The 21,386-nt window shown below is 34.6% G+C and overlaps 1 protein-coding gene across 3 annotated transcripts in view; it reads left to right on the top strand.

The window, feature by feature from the left end:
- LOC106468873 (serine-rich adhesin for platelets-like) overlaps nt 1-17,448 on the top strand; it is a 59,852-nt gene extending 42,404 nt beyond the window's left edge. For all 3 annotated transcript variants that reach the window (XM_013929324.2, XM_022397997.1, XM_022398005.1), the window contains 2 exons: nt 8,894-9,175; nt 13,307-17,448. In XM_013929324.2, the coding sequence (XP_013784778.1) occupies nt 8,894-9,175; nt 13,307-13,357 (333 nt within the window). In that variant the 3' untranslated portion in view covers nt 13,358-17,448. The remainder of the gene's footprint in view (nt 1-8,893; nt 9,176-13,306) is intronic.
- Nucleotides 17,449-21,386: the final 3,938 nt, after the last annotated feature.

The following is a 21,386-nucleotide window of genomic DNA, read 5'->3' as shown; positions in this document are numbered from 1 at the left end:
TTTTATTGTCCCTTTGAACCGTGTCTAACTGCCATCCCCGCCATTATAAGTTGTAAATCACTCAGGGAACGTGCAGTTCACGTTATGCTATCGAATTATATTACCCACGAGCTGCTCGAGTGCTGCCTGGTGAACCATTTTAATTATATTATTATTATTATTACTTATTTTACCTAATCTTAAATAACTTAAAAAGACCCGTACATTTAATTTTAGTTACTTTTATAATAATAAGTAAAGAATAAATATGAAAGACAAGAAATAGAGTACTTACCCAATCTTCTTTTTTCTTGCCCTCCATTGTCCAAGAAAGTTAAGCCTTATTTTTTTTAGTCATTATAGTAAAGCACTTAATAATTTTTACTTAATTAAGTAATACACCAAGGAATATGGGCTAATAACATGCAAAAAGTAGACAAATTCACTTTCTTCTAAAAATTTTCCTGGCTTTCTAACTATGTGACAAAAGCTGTTACAAATTCATCCAAGCTGGTTGTTAACTTTCCCACAGGAACAATGTTGCTATTCCGAGTGAAATTGACGTTATCTGTTCAGAACACAATGTTATACAATACGCCATTTGATAGATGAAAACCTTGACTTTCTATTGGTTATAGGTAATATATAATGAAACGTAAGAGAGAACATTCAATGAATTGTGAAAGAGAGGGATGTGACAGGTGGGTGTGGCAGGAGGGGTCTGATTTTCTATTCGTTAGCTCTGTAACCAAGCAAAATTGAAAACTATAAAAATTATGGTTTGTCTGGGCAATAACGATTTTACAGAGAGTAATTTACGTTTAATTTCATACTTTTTCGAGGGTTGGTGAATAAAATAGGGATGACACGCTAAGAGAAAATGTGTCACATGGGTCAAACTAGTGAAAATTCAGGATTTTTTAAAATATTGCCTTCTAGAATTAAGAACTTAAAACTTGTATACTATTAAAATACAGATTATTAGCTAATATCTTATGCTCTTCTAATTGGTATAATATAAACAAAAAATAGTTTGATAGAATTTTGAATGTAAGACACTAAAACCTTGTGTCATGCGCAGTGAAGAATACCTGGGGCAATAGGATTAATAAATGTATTGAATTATTAAAAAAAACTTCTGGAAAAAAGGTTTGCACAGTGTTTCTTAAATAATGGTAAATAATTTTATTCTACTTTATTACATGCTCTTCAAAGCTTCAGGCTTACATTCTTATTAGTATTAGTGAGGCTGAATTTACAAAGAAAGAACACTTACATTTTAATTAAATAATTCTGTGCCCTGATCATGCACTGTGCCTTATGAATTGAGAGTAACTCGCGCTGCATTGGTTACCTTTTTGATGTGTGAATTGGTAGTAACTTGTATACTTAACTTTTTTTACTTCACTTTGTTGGTCATTCTTTGTGCTGTGTGAATTGGGAACAGCTTATGCACATTATTCTAAAACACACTTTCCTCTGCTGACACTAACAGCTATTTCTCGACCTTCAGGTTTTCAATTTTGCCCATCTAAGCATTTGTCTCATGATATTCTCCACCAACGTCACTGCACTCTCTATCCTGGTACTGTATATAAGCACCTCACTCAGATAATGTAATCAATTTTTATCGACAAAGCATTTGGTCACGGTTTTCTTAGAGACAGTGCTGTGTTGGATACATTATTGATTGCAATTTTGGCATCGCCTTGTGGATTTCCGTGTCTCCACAGTTGGGGGGGAGGATCACTCTAAGTTGAGGCTGTCCATGATTTGATTCGTTGTGAGATGGAGGCATATATTCAGCCTGGGGGTGTCTCTCCTGGGAGTTCTGAGGCTGCTTTTCTTGATGATCCAGGACATTCTGGGGAGAATTTCGACTCAGTTTTTCTGGTGCCTTCCTTTACTAGGTCGGCTTCTCATTAGGCCAATTTGGATTAACCACCTGCTGCTCCTTTTTTTCAATTAGTCACTTGGGTTTGTGAGGTTTTGGGGCTTTCCCCAGATGTTTTTGAGTCTACTCCTTCCTCAATGATGGAAAGGCTGGGAGGTTTACCACTCGGTTACATGAGGGGATAGCTATGCCTTGTCCCCCACATTTGTTGAAACAGCATGCTTTAACTTATCACCGCCAGGAGGATGTCTATTTAGATTCACGAAGGCTGGATCCTCTTTTGGACATTTGTAGACGAATTGGGTCCTTTGCTGACTTCCACAATGGGCAGATTGTCAGCTTGGGCTCTCTCTTTGGTTTCCTGGCTTGTGGGTTGTTGGGACTTATTGGGTAGAGATGCCTTGTTGGAGAGAGTTCATCTACTTGCTGCCTCACTCTGTGAGTTACAGGAGGCTTTTTTTCTCCATCCATTTTTGTTTGCAGGTGTTCCAGAGGCATCGGAATTGAAGATTGATGTCACCCATTTACATTTTTCTTTGTCATCATTGGACTCTCGACTTTCTTTTGTTCCAGCTGGTAGTCTTGGCATGTCTGCTCATCACGTGTCCTCACCCCAGTTTTCAGTTCCTCAATCTGTTGCTACTCATAATAGATTTCGACCTTATCCCCATGGCTTCTTCTCTCTCTGGCGGATCGGCACCAATGACATCAGTGACTGTTCTATGCTGATAGGGTTTGTGGGTGCGTGGTTGTATGATTTTTTGGAAATTCTGGATTTTATTCACCAGGTTCTGAAGTCGGGGTTGGTCTTTCAGTTCACATTACCACCTCCTTTATCCTCCCGACCTGTGATGAAATCAGCTTCAACAGATCCGCAGAGTGTGGCTTTTTGTTCCAGAGCTGTAAGGGACTTGTTGATCAAGGGGGGAGTAAAGTGAATGGATCCCATTCTTCTGGGATTTTATTCCTTTCTTTTTGGTTGTGCCCAAAAAGAGGGGAGATTGGCATCCAATCATTGATCTTTCTTGTCTCAACCAATTCTTGGATTTTCCTCAGTTCACCATGGAGTCCTTTCTCAGCCTACGATGTCATTTTTCAACAGGTCTCTGACGCATACCTTCACATTCCCATAGCCAAGTCATCCCATCGATTTATACATTTTGTGCACAAGTGTCAGGTTCTGTAGTTCAGGGCTCTGACCTTTGGCCTAGCATCTGCACCATATGTCTTCTGCAGAGTGGCACGAGCCTTTTCTTATCACCTTCATTCTTTGGGCCTGTGCACACATCATTATATGGATGACTGGTTAATTCTAGCACCATATCATCAGACTGAAGAACAGTCACCCAGATTCTCTTTTTGGAGGCCACCAAGACTGGGCTTCTTATCAGAACAGAGAAATCCATTTTATTGCCAACTCAATACATTGTCCATGTGGGGGTCTTTTCCAACACATATTTAAATCAGACTCGGCCGACTTCCATCTGGTTCCAGGCTATGGAGGGAGCAGTCAAACTCTTAATCACATCTCCTTCTCCTACTGCACGGATGGTTTTATCTCTTTTGGGGATGTGGGCATCTCTTGAATCTCTCATTCCTTTGGGACAAGCACACATGCAGTCCCTTCAGTAGTCATTGTGTGACCATTGGGACATGACCTCCAAGCCAATGGATCATCCAATCTCCTTACTCAGGAGCAACATATTAGATCTTGAGTGGTGGTTGGATTGGAACCACACTACTGTTGATGTTCCTCTCCTGCCTCCTTGTTCCATGGTTCATCTTTTCATGGATGCCTTACTTTAGGGATGGGGCATATATCAGTGGTCAGGAATTCCAGGATCTGTGGACGAATCTTCCCTCCACATCAACATTTTAGAACTTCTTGTTGTTCAACAGGCAATGTCATGGTCTGCATCTCTTGAAAGAGAAAATAGTCATGATTCATTCGGACAATTTGATGGTGGTGTGTTACATTTTTCATTAAGGAGGCACACATTCTTGGGACCTTTGTTTTTGGACTTTGGATGTTCTTTACTGGGCTCACTCCTATCCTATCAGGCTTCCTACTTGCCATGTTCCAGGAGTGATGAATTTTAATTACAGATCATCTGTCTCGGCCCAACTGCATTTTCCTGACTGAAAGGATGCTACATCACTAGGTCTTATGGTGGATTTGCTCATGGTTTCATTCTCCAATGATCGACACATTCACCACTCGTTGGAACTACAAGCTTTTTGGTCCCTGGTACCTCATCCTCGGGTTTTACAAATAGATACATTCAGTCAGGACTGGACAGGTTTGAATCTATATGCTCCTTCCCTTGATTCATCTGTTGCCCAGAGTTCTCGCAATGGTTCGATCCTTTCCTTGTTGGGTGCTGTTTGTTGTCCCATATTAGCCATTGCAACAATGGTTTCCTCTTGTTCAGTATCTTCAAGAGGGTCCACCTCTACCTTATCCTTTTTGGTCATCTTTGTTGCGGCAACCTCGTTTTGACATTCTACATCCGGACATTCAGATGCTCAAACTTCATGCTTGAACGGTGTGCAGTTCTTTGCACGACATTGAAGTTTAACTTCTAAAGTTGCTTTGTAATTGGCTCAATCTCTCTTTTGACCCACAATGGCTGTTTATCAATGTTGCACACTTATCGCCAGTGTTGTCTCAACAGGACAATAAACCCACATCACCCAACTGTTTCCACCATATCCCATTTTTTGACCTGGTTTTTTAAAAATATCTTGCTTCATAAACAATCACCTTATATGAGGCAGCCTTGTCGACTACTTTTCAGTATTTGAAACAGTGGAAGGTTTTTGAGTCACCTGTTCTATCTGGCCTACTTACATTTTTTTTGCGTTTTTCATCCCAAACGGCCTTTTGTTTTTTTGCCTAAATGGGATATTAAGGTGGTATTGCATACCTTGTCTCATCATCACTTTGAGCTTTTAGCATCATGTTCTGTGTATCATTTTTCTCCTAAAGTGTATTTTTTGTTGTTGATGGCATGTGGATGTCATAGTTCTGACTTGTTTGCACTGCATGTGCACAGGACTTATTACCATTCTACTTATGCCCTGCTTCATCTGGATAAATCTTTCCTTCCTAAGATACTGGTAACCAGGAAAGGGGATAAATCCTTCTCACCAATTCACATGCAGGCTATTTCTCACTTTTATGATCGCTTGGATCCCAATTGTTTATAATGCTCTGTCAGAGCCCTCAGGTGTTGCATGGCTCACACTAGTTTCTTTTGGGTTGCTAGAAATTGACCTTTTATTCATTGGGATCCTTTGGTTTCCCACGATTTATCCCCTATTAGCTTGACGAGGTGGCTTTGCAAGTTGATCCATATTCCTTATTCTGGCCTATCTTTACAGGTGAGGAATATGCTGCAAGTCACATCTCATCAGATTCATCATATTTCTATGTTCTTAGCTACCTGTTTGAATTGCCCACTGGAGGATATCGTGCAGGCTGGTATGTGGACTTCTCCCATTATTTGTATGATTCTTCTCCTGAGGGTTTTTGCCTACCCCCAGTGGTTGGGTTGACCATATCTGCTAGATTATAAAAAGGGGTATTCTTTTTCCCTTCCTTTCCACTGGTTTTCTTTTCTAGGGTCCCTTATCTCTCTTTCACTGTATCTCACTCTATGGTGAGTGTTGCCCAGGCAGATATGCTTTTCTCATTACACTTCTGCACTAGCAACCACTATTTCACTATTATTACTCCTGGTTGCAACAGACTATGTAGAAATGAGGTGTTCCATAAGACCACCTAGGACAGACATTCCCAACCTGGGGTACATGTACCCCTAGGGGTACATTTGCACTTCTCAGGGGGTACTGAGAGTATAACCATGGTCTACATTTTACATGGTGTTTTAATCTACAGTCAGACAAAGAAAGCTAAGTGGCTCACATAAATATATGCTGAGTTCAATTTATCGATGTTATCCATACTATAAGATCCTTATGCAATCCACACATACAGATTTCATAATAAAATATATAAAACTAATATAATTTTATCAATTTTTTAATCTTAATTTTTAGGTGGTATATGGAAACCTGTCGGAATGCCCAAGGCCAAGGGGTACAGAGGAACGAAAACATTGGGAATCCCTGACTGAGTAGGTGGTATTACTATTATATGCTGGACTGCTACTCATGGACTATCATGAGTAAAGCTAATAGGGAATCCTGCTCATCCCTGCTGATCATCGGTTGAATAAATCGAGATCGGCCTGCTTTTAAAAACTTTGGGAACTTGGTTCACCTATTGCACTATTTCAAGAGCACTGTTCCTCAGGACTCCCCTACGTGCATTACCCATCCCCCTTCCACATTCTACTAGTGGAGCTAGTGAGTTCTTACCACACCCAGTTTCTAGTCACTAGGGTGGTGGACAGAGGTTTTCTTCCAAAGTGTTAGAGTTAATTCCTTCACTCTTGGAGAAGAGGATGAAGTTGGGGGGGGCCCTCTTATCCAAGTCATTGGATGTTTTTCCCAGTTATAGGTTGGAACTGCAGTCTATGTGGAAGCCTACTCATAATGTCTTTCACATTTGATGCTCTGCTATCTGGTTGAGGCATATCTGGCCCTTCTTTTTTGAGCAATTTATGTTCACTTTATTGTTCATGGAAGGAGGTCCACTATCTCCTCGTAATTCCAAATGCAGTGTGGTCCCATCGTGAGTCCCTGGTTGAGCACAGTTGTTCCATGTCCTTCCCATTATTCCAGTTGCAAGTTAAATGCTCCTTGCCCACTCAGTTGAGAAAGGTGGATGCGTGTTCATAATTCCAGACCAGATGAGTTCTGTTCCTTTAGTTGGGTACGGCATACACGACCCCATCATTCCAAGCCTGGGGTGTTGCCTTTTAAGCTTCTTTAGGTGGATAAAAATGTTTGTCCACTTTGGTGTCACTTACTTTCTCATTGTGATTCCAGTGGTTTGTAATGCATTACTCTATGGCTACAGGTTGGGATTCATTCCATAATCCTTTTATCTAATGTTGCGTGCCAATTGCCCTAGCCACCAACATGGGATATAGGTACCGTGATCTCTTAATTCCAACCCTGAGTAGTGGAAACTTGGCTATCTGGTTGAGGCTGGCCTATATTGACCACTCATATACATGACCATTCATGTATTATTATTCCACCCTTTCTTCTGGACTACTGGACCTAAGTCCTAGGTGACAAGCATACCTGTTCTGGATGTAGTGCAGTTCTCCCACTAGGTTACTGATCTTATTTTGTACACCCATAATTTATGCAGATGCTTTCCATATGGATCATGCCCTCACTGGCCCCTCTGTCTTATCAATGTGGGTTTCTAGCTGTCAGTGTCAGTGGAGGTAAGTGTGTCTTGGAAGTTAACATTTTCCTAAATTGAAAATGTATTTCCAATAATAATTACCTCTGCTGACACTCTCACACCCTTCCTAGTGTTAGTAACTGGGATGGTGTAAGTCTTGAAAAAGTGATTACAGTATCTGAGTGAAGTGCTTATATACAGTACCAGGATAGAAGGTGCATTGACGTAGATGGAGAATATCACGAGACAGATATTGCCCAGGGCATATAAGTGGGGTATAAAAGACTGGAGCAAGCGAGACCAATGCTTTGATGGGCAAAGTTGAAAACCTGAAGGTTGAGGAATAGCTGTCAGTGTCAGCAGAGGTAAGTATTATTGGAAATACACTTTCAATTTAAGAAAATGTCATCCTTTATTCTGCGACTTTGGAACAGTTTATGTACTTCAACATTTTCATTTCACTGTATTTGTCATCCTTTATACTGTGTGACTTAGGAACAGTTTATGTAAATCAACATTTTCACTGTATTTTTCATCCTTTATACTGTGTGACTTGGGAACAGTTTATGTAAATCAACATTTTCACTATATTGTTCATTCTTTATACTGTGTTGCTTGGGAACAGTTTATGTACATCAACATTTTCACTTCACTGTATTTGTCATCCTTTATACTGTGTGACTTAGGAACAGTTTATGTAAATCAACATTTTCACTGTATTGTTCATCCTTTATACTGTGTGACTTGAGAACAGTTTATGTACATCAAGATTTTCACTTCACTGTATTTGTCATCCTTTATACTGTGTGACTTGGGAACAATTTATGTAAATTAACATTTTCACTGTATTGTTCATCCTTTATACTGTGTGACTTGAGAACAACTTATGTACATCAGCATGTTCACTTCACTGTATTGGTCATCCTCTTTCTCTGTGTTTTGGGTGCAATTTATGTACATGAACTTATTTTAAGTTTAGCAGCTGATATATGGAATATATGTATGTATCAACATTTGCTTTAATAATCTTTGATGTTAGTCACTTGTAAGAAACAGCTTGTGATTTTTTTTTCACTTGATTTAACAAAAGCATTATCAAGATTCTACAAATCAAGAGATTTGTTTCTTCTACTTTTGACAAATAACTTTTACCTAGATAACAAAGTATCTAAGAAACCCCCACCCCCACCCAAGCTATATAGCACAAAGGGTGAAGGGGAGCTGAAACAGTATTATAGGATACATGCATGTTTGTAGAGGAACTACAATGAGGAGCATATGATTATTCATGAAAATTAGTCTTTGCCAGGCAAGATTGAAATTGTGGTGAACTATCCACAAATAGATGGATCTGGGAGTAATGGGCTTAGCAAACCTTGTACCTTGTCATGCAACCATCCAAGGTTGTATTACTACGGTAACTGTCAAAACTGATGTTGATTTTTTTTTTCTACTCTTATATATACAGTGTATATTTAATAAAAGTTTGTACTGGATAGTTGATTTCGTAAAGGTTTGTAAGAGGAGTGACCTAGAGGATTAGGCAATATCTCCATCTCCCCTCCATCTCAAGATCTCCAGTTTAACCACTCTCTGTAGTCTATCATACTTTCATATTAAACCAAAGACTCTTTCTTTATATATATTATAACCAAACACATACAAATTATATATTTGTTATTTTATTACTACAGACACTGTTAAACTTAACAGAGACATTGGGTGATGCAGTTGCCCGGGGGTTGTCCAGAACAGACATCAATCGGTTACCAACTCGAAACTTTACTCAGCTAGTTTCATCTGAAAATTGTGAGTCTGTAGCTAGCTGTGATGATGGTAGCAGAGCAAACAACAATACAGAAATGAGACAGAAAGAGTGCCAGGTGTGCCTTAGTTCCTATGAAGAAGGAGAAGTCTTGAGGATATTGCCATGTTTTCATGACTATCATGCAAGTTGTATTGATAAATGGCTTAAGGTGGGTATTCAGTTTTCACTTAAAATCTAGGTTTTGGAAATAAATCACTAAAACTTAAAAACTTACTCTCTTTGAAATCTTACTTAATTACATATGCAACTTACTGCAGCTGCATTTACTGGTTGTTCCTTTTGTTTCCCTTTAGCTTAGTCTTGGGCACTAATTTAACTACAAGGGAGGCAGATGCTCATTACTTCTGGAAGCACAATTGAAAGAATAAAATAGTTAGGGGAATTTATTATATATTATTATTTTTAGTTTACACTATTTGTCATTCATTATTCACATTCAGTAAATTATAAAATTGGATAGTTAAAAAATAAGTTTTCAGTTATTTTAACAAATATAGCAAATGCTTTTTTGTCATTCTTCACCTATTTAAGCAGCAATTTTTGCACATGCTCATGATGAATTTGCTTTTTTGAGTTTTTTAGTGATTTGCCCCTCCTCTGTCAACTTTCAAATTCTGGTTATGAATACCAAAGTAAAAGATTCATAAGATAGTGAAAGCAAATTAATTAGTTACTTAATTTTTTTAGATTAAGATAAAAAATCTATTTCTTTTGTTCAAATTTCAAAATATAATTGTATGTTTAGAAATAAAATTACTTAGGTAAAATAAAACGTAAAGCCTACTAATTAGTTTAATATTGACTGGTATATATAGTTACATTGGCAAAGGTCACTTTTCTTAGAGATAACCAACTTGTCTGAGCAAATAGAACTGTTTTGAGTCTTACATGTTTATTAAAAGTATGTATTTCTTTTCTGAGTAGCATATGTGAAGCTTTGGCACTATCTAATTCCCTACAATAAACAATCAGGTTAAAACTGACCCATAAATAAATTGGTTAGTTTGAAGTGTGTTGGTATTTTATATATTTACACACATGCACACGAGATTGAGTACATTATATGAAAATGATTTTGAGCATCACTGTGTCATTACAGTTTATCTCACCAAATCTAGTTCTACTCATCCTGATGATCATGCATCTTGATAATTTCTCTGTATTGTAGTTCCATTACAGAAGCTTTGTTGTGATGCTGTCATGCTCAAAGCACACTGCTCAATCCTGCATGCTTTCCATAATTTATTTAGTGTACAAGGATAATGGCTTCTCAGCACCTGTTTCAACAGTCCTACCACACAAAAATCCATAGGTGCTGTGGCTGGAGTTCAGCAAATTGGCTAGTATGGAATGGTATGAATGCGTTTTTTCATTCTCTAGCTGCTTAAGGTATGTGACTGTTGAGTGGAAGCCTTATCTTAACGAACTCGTACCCTGCCGGCCTTATTTTTAGATGGAGGCTACTATGGATGAATTTTCCACTAACCTATTTGTTTGTGGATTATCACATGTTACAAGTTGTCAGACTTTGCTGACAATGGATGGGGTTAAGCTTGTTACAGGTCTCTATGTGGATGGTCCTGGTGTTCCATGTTTCTTTGTTTTCCAATGCCATTAAGTACAAGGAATATCCACATTGCGGAAAATCTAAATCCCAACTTGAACATGTTTATGTAGGGAAAGAAGTTAATTATTTTACAAGAAGTTGCTACTACCTAAAAATTTGATAGCAAAATTATCATATTCACTATCTGTTTAAATGTATGAAAACATCTGTATAGTAAAGCAAAAGCTGTAACTGAGCATCATGACCACATTAAACTTCTTTCTGTGATAACTATGTTCCTAGAATTTTGCAGGTATAGTTTCCTTATGTCAGCAAACAAGCGTACGTATGGTAAACAGTTTCATTTCTATATAATGTCTCAGGTGTTCAACTTTACCTCTGTTTACGAGGTGTAGATCAAACTCACTTCTTGTTGGTTGCGTGGGTCTTTTTGATATAATGCTCTTTATAAAACTTTCGAAATTGAGGAGCTCGCTGATGAACATTGTTCGATCCAAGTTTCTTCGTTTGTTCGTTTGAGGTTAAGCACAAAGCCGCACAATGAGCTATCTGTGTTTTGCCCATGGTGGATATTGAAACCCGATTTTTAGCGTTATAAGCACTCTGATCCACTGGGGGCTAAAGGATAATAAATGGATAATTCATGTTACCAAATACTAGGCTGTACTTTCCTGAAATCAATTTGTGATTAACAGATTATGAATTTGGTACAGAAGTTTTACTTATACTACAGATTATGATTAGGTCTATGGTATATAATTTTCTTTGTCAAATGGAAACCAATATTTTATCACTCTAATCTGATTCTATTCTTTATGTTTAGAGTTATTCAAATGCAACTTACTGCTCCAGTCTCCTTGAACCCTGACTGTCTTACAATTTCATTTGAACTATTTAAAAAGAAAAAACATTTTAACACAGTACCTTTACATTTAAAAGATTTGTGCAACTTCCTGTTATACTAACCTATACACATCCTTAAAGCCCTGCAAATTAACCAATTACAGTGCTTGAAATTCATTTAACTAAACTAGAAAATGCTGTAACATTCATATATTAAACCTTTATCCTGCCTTTCCACACATTTCTTCTAACCATTATTTATAACTTTGTTTAATGTGGCAACAATTTTTAAGGCAATATACTGGTGCAGTTTTTACAGTAAGAAGTATAAGGGAAATTAGCCAGGTTAAAAAAACAAATGGTTTCCTTCTATGAAATATTCTGTCCAGTTATATTATGCCTGTATTTAAAATTGCAATACACTATCTTTAGCATTTTTCCTGAAATTGCATTTCACATGTTAAAAAATATTACAGTATGCAGTTAACATAATAGGATTTGTTACAAAACACATTTTCTCAAGATTACAAATATTACTTCTTCTGTTTAACACTTGGGTCATGATATAGCTTGCTAAAGTAATTGCTCTGGTATATTTTTTACCCTTAATTATAATTGTAATAAAGTAAAATCTAGATACCTAGTAAATGTAAATTGATTTTCAGCATTGACCTAGAGTGGAAATCAGGATATATTAAAAATTGTAAAATTTTATAATGTTACCTTTGATCTATACAATAAACTACATACCTTGAAAGTTTATCCACATTACCAATGCATCATAGATTTGAGCATCCCAGGTTTATCCACATGGCATTACTAAACTACAAATTGTTGGCCACTAATCAGTAAACTCTATTAGCAATAACTGCTCACTATTTCAAAAAATATTAAAACTTAAAAATTAATACATGCATTCACACATGCTGTATTTAAGGTATTAGTAAAATAGTACTGCATCAAATATCTAGTTTCAGGTAGCAAAATGCTACTAGATGTATGTTAGCTTTGAACATTAATTTATCATCTGAGTTGTAAAGATTAACAGTTTTATAAATACAAATTAAGTAATGAAGAACAAACACAAATTAAAAAATATGAAGATTATTAACCCGACCAGTTTCGACATACAACGTATAACCTTGAAAATGAACACAAACTTACAAAATATGAAGATGATTACCTGACTAGTTTTGACACACCACGTACTTCATTTTCAAGGTTATACGTTGTATGTCGAAACTGGTCGGGTTAATAATCTTCATATTTTTTAATTTGTGTTTGTTCTTCAATACTTAATGTGTGTTTATAAAGCTGTTAATCTTTACAACATTTGTAAATAGCACTACAACTTAACTTGCTTATCATCTGAGTGTATGAATACTTTGCCTCAGAAAGGGCTGTTACATATCCTTCTCTAAAATGATCAGTTTTCAATGACATCACACTCTATATGCAATGTCAAAATGTAGCTCTGGTCCATGCCATTTCACCACGACTTTATATCAGTTGTGGTTGTCACGTTACTTTAACTTGCATATTCAAAATGGTTTTAATATAATGTACTCAATCCTCTATTAGGAAGTCTCATAAATGTAATTAACCCACATGGAGTAAGAAAATAGTCTAAAGACAAGCTCTGTGGAAAGGTTAATGAGTAATTACTTGATAATTAAAAAGAATCTCGGTATTTGGTTCTTATAGATAGTTAAGTGTGTTTACTCTTTATAGATAATGGGAGAGTTATTTCTGTTTCATCAATATCATAATAACTTTTAAGAAGATTGCTTTATTTCTATGTGCTAGTTGTACTAAACATTATGATGTATTGTGAAGTGTGAAGCCTTTAGACCTGTTCTCTTTTTTCAGAATAATCGAAGTTGTCCAACATGCAGAGTTGAAGTGTCATTTGATGAATAGCATGAGTAGAAATGGTATAAATCCAACATAGCATTTTTTGTAAATGCAAGATTACCATAACCATGGCTTGAAGTAAAGGTGTTCATAAATAGTTCAAATTTTCTGAGTTTACAAGATACTGTAGGCTTGGTCTAACTACTCACATAATTGGGACAAATAGATGTTGAACAGTATTTTCAAGATCCATCTTTTTTCAGAATTTCAATCTCAGTTTGATTTATTCAACAGAATACATTTTTTTGTGGAATCATCTTCATACAAAATAAGTGCTGCCGGTGTGAACAATGCTATTACTGAAGATAGACTGTATATATTTGTATTGTGTGGTTCGCATTTAATGCACCATCTAAGCACCTTGTGCTTTAGAATATCTGTTTGTGAAATAGTAATTTGTTCTTCAGTTTTTTTAATGAGTGTTTCTCATTTGTACTTCCATTTTCAAAGTTACTATAAACCAAGTCCTTCAGAAACTCAAAGGATATAACAAAAGATACCTAGATATAAAATCTTGTATCAAATTTCACAACAACAACAACCAGTGACATTGTGTTCAACAATATCCTTAAGTAGAGGATGTTGACCAAATATTTAGGACCTAGTGCTTCTCTGACACAGTATTAAACTCAGCACAGCCCTGTCAAAATGAGAACTGATGCCATCTCCGAGATTATTGTAACTGTGAGATAAGGGAAGTGCTTTTTTCGTTAAACCTAAAGGCTTAAAAGTGTTTTTAGAAATTATGATAATTTTAAGACTAATATGTGTCAATAGTCTTGGATTATCGTAAGATGATATTATCAGGTAAGGTATAAATTCTTTGTTGTTTTTAACAGCCTAATTTCATGTGTTACCTCAGTTAAGTAGATTTTAAAAGAATAATTGTAACAGAATAATAATTAAATGTAATTTTAAATGAACAGAAACAAACTGTAAGTGAGGTGTGTTACAGTCTTCATCACCAAAACTATTACATCTTTGCAAGAAATCTGATTAGGAAGTTTTAACATGCTTTTAAGTTAGAAAAGAAAGATATTTTTGTATTTCTACACTGTGATCCATGGTTTTATAAATTTTGAGTTCAGTTCAGATTTTCTACGGTCACTTGAATGAATAATAAAGTAATATTATTGTCAGTTTACTGGAACTGATACATATCCATCTTAGTTTTTCTTATGAGAACTTAAACTAGTTTTAATATACTTTCAGTTACTATTATTCAGTTCATTTTTCTATTAAGATATGCACTGATACATTCTTGAGCTGTAAGATTTAATTATTTTAGTACTGTGTTATATTGGTGGTAAATATATATGCTACAGTCTTTTCTAAGTTCTTGGCTAATCATATTGTACAGACTAATACAAATTTAATGCAATAGCTAGTTTTTACATCCATTTTAAATAGGAGCTAAAAATGATCTTGTGAGTAAGATGAAACAACATATAATAATAATATGAAATGTCCTGGAAAGCTAGTTATTTATTGAGATAGCTTCTGAGGTTAAGGCACTTAGGTTTTTATCTGTAATTTAGAAGAAGTTTTGTATTGAAAATTTATTTTTTCTGTGTGTTAGAAAATAATAATAATGGTATTTTAAAAAACACTCAAAAATTATTGTGTTCAAAAATGCAAAAATTTTTTTTTATTACTTTCCATTTGATTATCAGTGATTATTTCAGTAAGCATATCTGAAAATGTTAAAAAAAAAAGTCATTGTAGAAACAATACTGAAAAAAGCTCTCTGGGTGATTTTTGTTTTATAAAACATGATTATTCAGGTTATATGGAGGATGTTATTGTAACCCTCTCGCTAGTGTTCTATTAAGAAAGATACTAAAATGTTATGGCTAGCTCATTAAATATACTGCCATAGTACCTAACTATTATGTTACTTCTTGTAAAGAAATAAATAGTTTGAAATAACACTTGTATTACATAGTAAGTTTATCAGCATAGTACTTACTCATCTATAGACGCATTCAATAATGCAAATGAATCAAATGTCAATTAAGTATTTAATTCTTGCTAAATATTTGGGGAATTTTACTTGGTAGTTTCAGACTGAAATTAAAACGGTACTTTTAATTGTGTATATAATTTCAAACTACCTGATTTACTTGCAGAAAAACTCCTTGTAGTGAAGCAGAGTTAAAGTAAAAATTAAAATAACTCTTCTTTTTGTCTAGATCTTTTGGGAAATTTATTTCTTATTCACCCACATAAAAATTCCTCATGATGAAGAAGACTTGAAATAAAATGTTAATTGACCACTTAATTTCTGTCTATATCTTTGGAGAATGTTATTTATTTCCCACATTATTTTACCATTTAAGATAATTGTGACAATGATGAAGAGTTAGAATAAAAGTTAGGTTATCTCTTCAAATTATTTCCAGAAATTTTGCAAGATTTTAACTTAATTCCTAAGGAATTTGTGATAAAAGCACTAGTGACAAACAAGGATTGTTACAGATGATGAAAAAGATGAAATGCAAGTTTTAATTTTTTATTGATACTGTATTCAGATTTTCTTTATTATAAAACTTATATCTGAATTTTATTGATTGACTTCCTCAGTTTATAGTTTGCAGTTATCTCACGTATAAAATTGTACTGTCAAGAATTTTATCTTTTTATAGCATTTACTTTTTGGGCAACACTATATCATTGTATTTTATTCTTTCATTATTTCCTAAAATAGTTTAATTTTATATTAAATACAGTCTGTAATTATACTCAAAATTATTCCATAAACTAAACATTCCTTTTTTCTTTTTTTTAAAGTAAGTATTAATCATGTTTTCCATAACTTGGATTATGAAACATATTCATGTTACTACATTTCTGGGTTAGAAACTAAAAGTTATAACTTAAACATATACAATAGTACCCATTTATTTATTATCAAAGTACATAGTTTGAATGTAATTATCTGAACTTGAAAGAGTGTCACAAAATGTTGATGATTAGATTCTATTTAAGGGAACACAGAATATAAAATCTACATAAAAACACACACATATTAACAGCCTATGACTAAATGGGTAACTAAATGTTTTTACTCCATACCTCAAATATTCATGAACGTTTTCTGAACATTATGTAGACGTTTTTTGAATGTTATGTAGGTATTGGTAAGATTTCAAAATGTTTTTAAGTCTCTTAACTATACAGAACTGAGCATAGCCCACTGGATTGGTTTGTACACTGCTATAAAAAAAAATCATATTCTGTGCTATATGGTTATGGGTGTGATATAAGAGTGAAGGTCAAATCCCATAGTTTGGTTGTAGTTGGTCCAAAGTTGGTGGTGGGTGGTATTTACTAGCTGCTCTTTTCTGTCACTTCAAAATGCATGGGTAGTGCAGATAAACTTTAATTAGCTTTGTGCAAAATTCAGAAAACAAACTTACCTACCCAAATATAGGTTTCCAATAAGAGGAGTGAAATCTTAGCATATCATTAGTTACAAGCCACTGCCAGTGAGGTCTTTTTTTTTTTGCTCAGTACCGTAGCTCAACAGGCCAGCTGAATTACAGTCTCAGTTTAAGCACTGTAGTCAGTCATTTATGAAATATTACTATGTATTGGGCACAATTAGTCGTAACAGTTTGTACTTACATATAAGAACCTCCAATACTCTTTGAATACCATTTGTATTAGTTTATAAACCATTTTGATAACTTGTGTTTGTACCACTATATAACAGACAGTAATTTTATTGTGTATATATACTCTATTCCATCTTGTATAATATATGTTTCAAACAATATTGTGTCCTTGTAATAATCAACATCTCTCTCTCTCTCTCTCTTATTTATATATATATAAAGTTGTGTTTTGTAAATCATATGCTGAAACACTGGGTCTATCAACTTCAACTGATATATTGTTTTTTATTTTTATGTGGTATTTTTATTTGTGTACGTGTGAAATTATATGTTGATAATTTTGAAAGTATTTGGGAAATTTATCCAAATCTACCACCTTTGCTATTTGTTGTATAATTATTGGTAAAACTTTTTATTTTAAATCTTCAGTGCATTACCATTCATTGATTAAACTAATGGGGGACTAATTATATAATGAGATTCATTGTTTGATTATCAATGCATTTTTTCATTACCATCCCTCACCCAATGGTTAAACCAGGAATAATTATAATACATAATATTGTCTTAAAAGTACAAGCTTGTAGAGATCTTAACCTACTAAAAATAAATAGCTGTTAAGTGTATGGAAATTGATCTTTCTAGGCAGAATTTTTACATTAAAAGTTTTTACAGATCCTTAATTGCATTTTATAAAAAGATAATTTTGTATACAAATGTGGTGTGTCACTGCAGATGGTAATTATGGAGACATGTTTAGTTTGGTTCATAGTAAATTCCTAACTTTTCATCAGTGAACTTGGTAGACTTATGGCTGAGGAGAGACATCACAGCTCTTTGTGAGAAAGGATTGTTCCATAGTGAGATTTCTGAAGAAGGTAGCCTTTAGTGTTCTTCATGAAAGAGTAAGAACCAACACAGGAGAGAAAGTAAGACAATCATCAGCACCAAAGTCACACCTGAAACCAATCTGGAGCTTTCCCCTCATCCATAAAATGATGGAGGATCATCTCACTCTTTCGTTAAAGACACATTCTGTAAAATATACAAGATTTCAGTATGACAACTGAACATATGATATATGTTGTTTGAATACAATAATTTTTCTATGAAATATACAAGACGCCCACACTTTGCACTGGGAGAAACTTGCATTAATTGAACTTTTCTTTCATTGTTTTCAAAAGTTTGTGTTTATCATATTGGATGATGCTCATGCTCGATTTCAACATTGTCCATTCAAATTATTTTAAGCCTAACTGTTAATAAGATTATTGCGTCTTGAAGCAGTTTTTGGTTGATGGAAATAATATATGCAATATTACACTACTACTGTAGCTTTGAAGACTTTGTAGACACTCTCCTCTCTACTAATATAATGTTGTCGTTTTTTGTTTTTATACAAGTGTAACACTAAACTCTTTTAGACATTTTTTAGCTAAAATCTTGCTTGCAATAATAGATACTTAACAGTTGCATTACACAATTTGAAACGTCATATCTTTCAGACAAAAGATAGCTTTATCATGTACAGGCATTGTTGAACATTTCACTTAAGCAGTTGAATGAGATGGTTCACATACTCAAATAAAACCAATGGATGATACATTGTAAGTGAAGACGACATTCCCTCAGTACCCGAGGGCTCTCAATGTAGCACTGAAAAGTATGTGTTAAAAGATTCTGTTAAACTTGCCATACCAAAGGCTACAGTGTTTGAGATTCTAAAACAACACTTCTAAAATTCAAACTATTGTACAGCAGCTCGAAGAGGGATACAAAGCTAGAGTGATAATGATTACTATATTTCTTAACTGAACAGATCCATGACAGCATATTCCACATTTATTTTGCCATGTACGTACAATGAGGCAACCTTTTACATATATGGAACTATCAACACCCAAACATGACTCTTTATTCCAAAAAAACTTTGGAGTCTTGTATATGGAGGACTTTCTTTGACATAGTTGAAAGCACGTGTTTCTTTCATCAAAACGGCAACGCCACCCATTTTGCACTTTGTGAAGCACTGGACAATGCTTTATTTTGCCGATTAGATCGTTGATCTTATGTGATAATTAACAGAAATAGTAGGACAACTTGTGATTAAAATTGATGACATTATTATTTATACGTGCTGCTGGTTAAATATTTTAACTAATGTAAGTTACTCCGTTGTTATATTTTATAAAATTCGAAAATACCTCGGTATAAACTGACTAAGCAAAGTCAGGGTTATTTTATTAATTATTTTTCAATATCAAGAGCATGAACTAGATTAACCTAGAACTAATCGCTGATCACTTGCTTTTTCCGTATAATCTCCAAATTCCCTTTAAAGCTCGTTGGAGAGCTATTTTATTTGTGCAGTTCAATCTCTACAAATTAAAGTAAAAACTGCATAGCCATGTAGTTTTGAAGTCATACTTTGCAAAATATCCAGGAACTTTAGCATGGATACTTCTAAACTATGTGGTATAAATATGCGGCCTACGTTCAAAGCTGTTTTCTCTATCACACTTTTGACTGTATGTAATTCTGTAGGAGCGATGAAAATGGCTCTCAAGGGCGCTATTATAGCCGGATCTGTCCCCTTATACGTGTGATATTTTTAGCAACCTTGTAAACCTATCTTCATTTTTTTTTTCTACATCACAAATGATTAGCAGACACATGCTGTATATGTATGGAAACAGCTGCTTCAGAGTATTCGAGATAAATATACATTCATCTTTATGAGCTCTTAACGCAACAGCACTGTAATTTTTTTTTGTTTTACGATGCAGTAACATTACTGAAGGTTAATGATTTTGATCAACGTCACAAAAAATAAGAGTACGACATTATTCGTATTCTTTACATCCTCTTCTCAAATGATTTGATATCAAGATGGTGTAGTTTAGCTAATAAAGTGGAGGGCAAATTCTAAGCTACAGTTTTATTCCTATAGGTGTGAATTACAATGTGCCATTACAAGTAGTTTGGGGCCTGATGTGGTCAAATAGCTGAAGTACTTAAACTGTAAATCCGATAATTCACAGTTTGTGCTTTATTGCTGCAAAAATTAACCCTGAACTTTCGGGTCATGAGCCGAGTTATAAGAGTGAGGGTCAAATCCCATTATTCAATTAAACAAGAGTTGACGGAGGGTATTGTTGGCTAGCTTTCTTTTAGCGTGCCACTTCAAAAGTAAAGATGGATATACACGGTTAGCCCTTGTTCAGCTTTTCACAAAATTCTTCAACAAAATAGTTCGAATAATAACACTCAATGGAATGTCATTAATGATAAGGAAAGAGTTGAACTGTGTTATAAAAAACACATTGTTCAATTCCATTAATGTGTATTAATGTGCGAGAATTCAGGGCTACTTTATTCTGAAGAAAAGATTGCAGTAACATCATCATCAGCCGAAAATGCTCTCTGAATATAAAACTATATATTCAGACTATATTGGATTCAGGTCCACATATATCTGTAGGTAGGCGTTAAAATCCACAATAAATAGCACATTCAAGAAATGTTTTGCGAAGAACAAATCGAACAACTGAAGAACACGTATTTGGTATTATCAACCTGATATGGGCTAATTGGTCAGGTCTAATACACCAAGGTGAATAACAAAAATCTGTATTCACACAAACAAAGAAGGCATCAAGGTCTTATTATAGTTGCCACCTTCCCAGTTATTACTAACAAAATGTACCAGATTTCTTGATTAGACAGAGACTAGATTTATTATATCTTAACGGTGGGATTATGTCTGTAAAATTTAAGTCAGACCAAAGTCGTTATGTGGTATAACACAATCTTAGATTGCCAAGATCAGTGGTAGTTCCATTATGTATATTTAAGGGGAGATTAACCCTCAACTTCATATAAAATTGTACAAATCTCGGTACCACCCCTGTACTTGGATATGATCCCACACCCAAAGGAGCAATGATACGAATACGACTAAACAAGAATGAGATTTATGAAATGGTCATGTGGTGTTTAACTCTAGCCCAAGGCGAGAAGCAATGCAAGTTTACGACTATTTGCTTCTATTCACAAGGTTGTCAACGAATTATAGAACTACTGTGCAAAATATATTTAAAAACATCCCTTAATATATCCAAATAATGATATATTACTTTGTAATTTCATGAAAGGTGAGACATACCAGTTTTATAAATGCTACACAAGCTATTTGAAAATATATAAATATCACCAACAGAGGTAACCTAGAATTAAATATGATTTATCTTGAATGTGAACCATTTAGACCACTCAGATGTTTTTGTACACTTGTTACGTATTAGAATTTCAAATAGCCTGAAATTGAGTTAAATGATACTTTAAACTTAGTAGTTAATAAAGCCGCTATATAGTCAGTTTATGATATTTGCCAACAAGATTGATACACACAGTTT

Source organism: Limulus polyphemus, unplaced genomic scaffold (genome assembly GCF_000517525.1).
Source record: "Limulus polyphemus unplaced genomic scaffold, Limulus_polyphemus-2.1.2 Scaffold92, whole genome shotgun sequence".
Lineage (NCBI taxonomy): Eukaryota > Metazoa > Arthropoda > Merostomata > Xiphosura > Limulidae > Limulus > Limulus polyphemus.
This window is presented reverse-complemented; position numbering and strand designations above follow the sequence as displayed.